This window comes from Cyprinodon variegatus, unplaced genomic scaffold (genome assembly GCF_000732505.1).
Source record: "Cyprinodon variegatus isolate N-32 unplaced genomic scaffold, C_variegatus-1.0 Scaffold155, whole genome shotgun sequence".
In the NCBI taxonomy this organism is placed as follows: domain Eukaryota; kingdom Metazoa; phylum Chordata; class Actinopteri; order Cyprinodontiformes; family Cyprinodontidae; genus Cyprinodon; species Cyprinodon variegatus.
Window position 1 is genome coordinate 21,199 of NW_015150608.1, and position 2,957 is coordinate 24,155.

Below are 2,957 nucleotides of genomic sequence, written 5' to 3' on the forward strand. Positions count from 1 at the left end.
AAGGAAAAAAAAAGATTTTATGACAGGAACTTTTGGGACAATCTGGTCTGATAAAGAATACATTTATTTACAAGTTTAAGCCAGAATGATTTGACATTTAAATATGATTTCACTATGACTTTAAAAGGAAACCTTATTGGGGGGAACCCGGAGTAAAATACGTCACTAAATACCAGGTTAGAGCTAATGGGCTTTTAGTCAACACATCTGCAGAGCTGCTACCTCAGCAGCCAAACCCTGTGGAACTGGCTGCCTTTGTCCCTCAGCTTCACTCAAAGCAGATGTGACCCAGCAGCATCTGCATGGAGGAGCTGCTCACACCAGGTAAACAAACAACCAGGGGTCTCTAATTCTTTGATTTGGGGGGGTGCAGATAGGGATGGGGGGGGAGCTGCCCAGGGGCGTTTAGATGGAGGGGGGGGCAGGGCCCCAATTCCTTCCCTTCCACAACACTGGCTGCAGAAAAGCAACACAAAGGGCTTTAATCCTAATGCGTTGACAACAAAGGCTTCCCACTCGCCATCACCAGATTCCCAGGGCACAGACCCCCCACTCCCACTCCCACTCAGGACCTGAACCAGCAGTGTGAGGAAATCACCCCAACAATCAGGGAGCTGCATGCCGAACACATGGATGCAATCACCTCCTATGTTTAATCACCCACCTGACACAATCAGCAAACTGATGCTACAACTTCCCCGTGGATATTTCCACGCGGTTAAAAGAAAGCCCTGCAGGTTTGGTCCGGAGCCTCTGCAGCAGCGTGCATAGCAACAAAGTGAGTCCGTTAGAAGCCAATAGCCTCTCACCGGGGCCAGAACGTCACGGAAAACCCAGCTGCACTCACCCAGGAACGGCTGCTGTAGGTCCGGCCCTGTGGGCTCCGCGTCCGCCGCTGGAAGGAGGATCACCAGACCCGTTAGAGCGGCTTCTAGTCCGGTGGAGCCCGCAGCACAGCTCCAGTCAGCCTCTCGGTTCGCAATCCCCCGCCTCTCTGCTGGATGTCAAGTTCAGGGGGAGAACAGGGGGGCTACATCCGGTCAGCCCCTCCACAATAAAAGCTTCAGTCATTTTTTTCCCCTTCTATTTCTTTTTTATTATTATTTGTAAAATGGACCTTGATTGATAAACTAAATAGAATAGAACTGTCTATAAAGTTAAGAAAAAGTTCTTAAAGTCCAGGGGCGGAGCTAGATGGGGGGCCAGGGCCACCCTTAGCCAATCTGTGGCCACCCCTATCATTTCTTCCCTCTAATAAGTGGCAGCAGTAATACTCTCAAGAGGAATATTCAAAACATTTTATTTTTTGTGGTTAAATATACACATGAATATACTACAGTAACATCAAAGATGATAAATACAGAATTCATGCTCTTTTCAGAGCTAGATTTTCTGTTTTATGGGGTAAAGAGAAAATTACGTGTCTCTGCAAGTCATCTAGGAGTCTTCAGGGAAATCAAAGATTTTAATAAAAACTTAATAAATAATCAATTTATGCAGATATTAGTCCCTGTAAATATCAATTTTATGCAGAATGCTTATGTAATGTGTAAGAAGGTAAGTGATGACAGTGATGATTGATTTACAGCCCAGAACTCAAAACTTTTATCCAATATATATTTTATCCAGAAAGCATCTATTTGTTAGCAAAGGCTGTAGAAAAATATAGTTAGTCTTTATTTAGAAAATTTGGTGCGGATCCGCTTTCAGGCCCCCTCAGTGTGCATCGGTTAGTGCTTGGCCACCCTTATAAAAAATGTCTCTGTTAAAGCTGTAGGGAAGCCATATTTAAATTTCAAATCATTCTGGCATAAATATGTATATAAATGTAGTCTTTATCAGACTATATGGTCCCAAAATGTAGAAAATTTCTCAAACATGTACGGCTGGAAGCTTTCTACACAAGTTTCTTTTGCAAAGTGGAGATAAACGCTAAACATTGTTGCTGTTTGGCTCATGTCATGGACAAGTTTGGGAATCTAAGCAACTGCTTAGGCACCTAGGGGAACTTGGGGGCCCCAGAGAAAAATAATTTTCGTTTTTTTATATGTGTAATGATTTCCATATGAATATAGTAACCGAAACAAACAGGAAGAACATTAAAAGTCATACGTTTGAGTTATGATTTTCAGATAAAGCTCTTGCATATAGTTAAGTATATTTGCATAGTTTTATTGTTAAATTTCATTTCATTTTCTACCTGGTTTCAGGTAAACTTTTATTTCCAGAAACAGACTGGTGAGCGGTGTTTGGTACCAAAAAGTATAAACACCTTTCACCTTTATTGTAAATATAGAAGGCCCTGATTAGAAATACCTAAAATACTGAGAGAGTAAAGTGTAGATGAGACCATTTAAAAAAACATAATATTCTTTCTTGCTCACTTTCGTGTTCCTGAATATTTTTCTAACTTGGGAAAACCCTTTTTCTTTTGCATTAAAAATAAATGTATTGTAATAATCCTTAATTTTTTTCACCTTGTTCTTTAGTCCCACCTTCTGAGCAGACCAATGACAGAATGTTAATATGCGGGAAACACACTATTAGAAATCCACGTACCAAATAATTATATGTTGTCTCAAAGGAAAGCTCTAATATCATCAAAGATTTAACCCAGGGGTCACCAATTAAAAATCAGCGGGGTCAGAATAAAGAAAATTAACAACCAGTTATGGTCTGGAGACATTTTTAATTATAACCTGTTACTTTAAACAGAATTTAACACTGAAATAAAATGCAAGTGTTTATGCATCCGTGTTTTTATATATATATATATATATATATATATATATATATATATATATATATATAAAATAGAACATTTTCCATTTTAAAATCAGTTTGGTTTATAGACAATTTCCTGATTCACATATTTTATAAAACACCTGAAGTGAGCGTTTATTTGTTTCCTTACTTTTTTCTGTCTTAATGTTGGCAGTGGGCTTTAGGCTGCCCTG

The 2,957-nt window shown here is 39.5% G+C and overlaps 1 protein-coding gene across 1 annotated transcript in view; it reads right to left on the reverse strand.

Moving 5' to 3' along the window:
- Positions 1–809: 809 nt before the first annotated feature.
- LOC107086510 (kinesin-1 heavy chain-like) overlaps positions 810–2,957 on the reverse strand; it is a gene marked incomplete at its 3' end in the record, with an annotated part of 45,500 nt that continues 43,352 nt past the window's right edge. The window contains exon 24 of the mRNA XM_015377498.1: positions 810–997. Within this exon, the coding sequence (XP_015232984.1) occupies positions 810–997 (188 nt within the window). The remainder of the gene's footprint in view (positions 998–2,957) is intronic.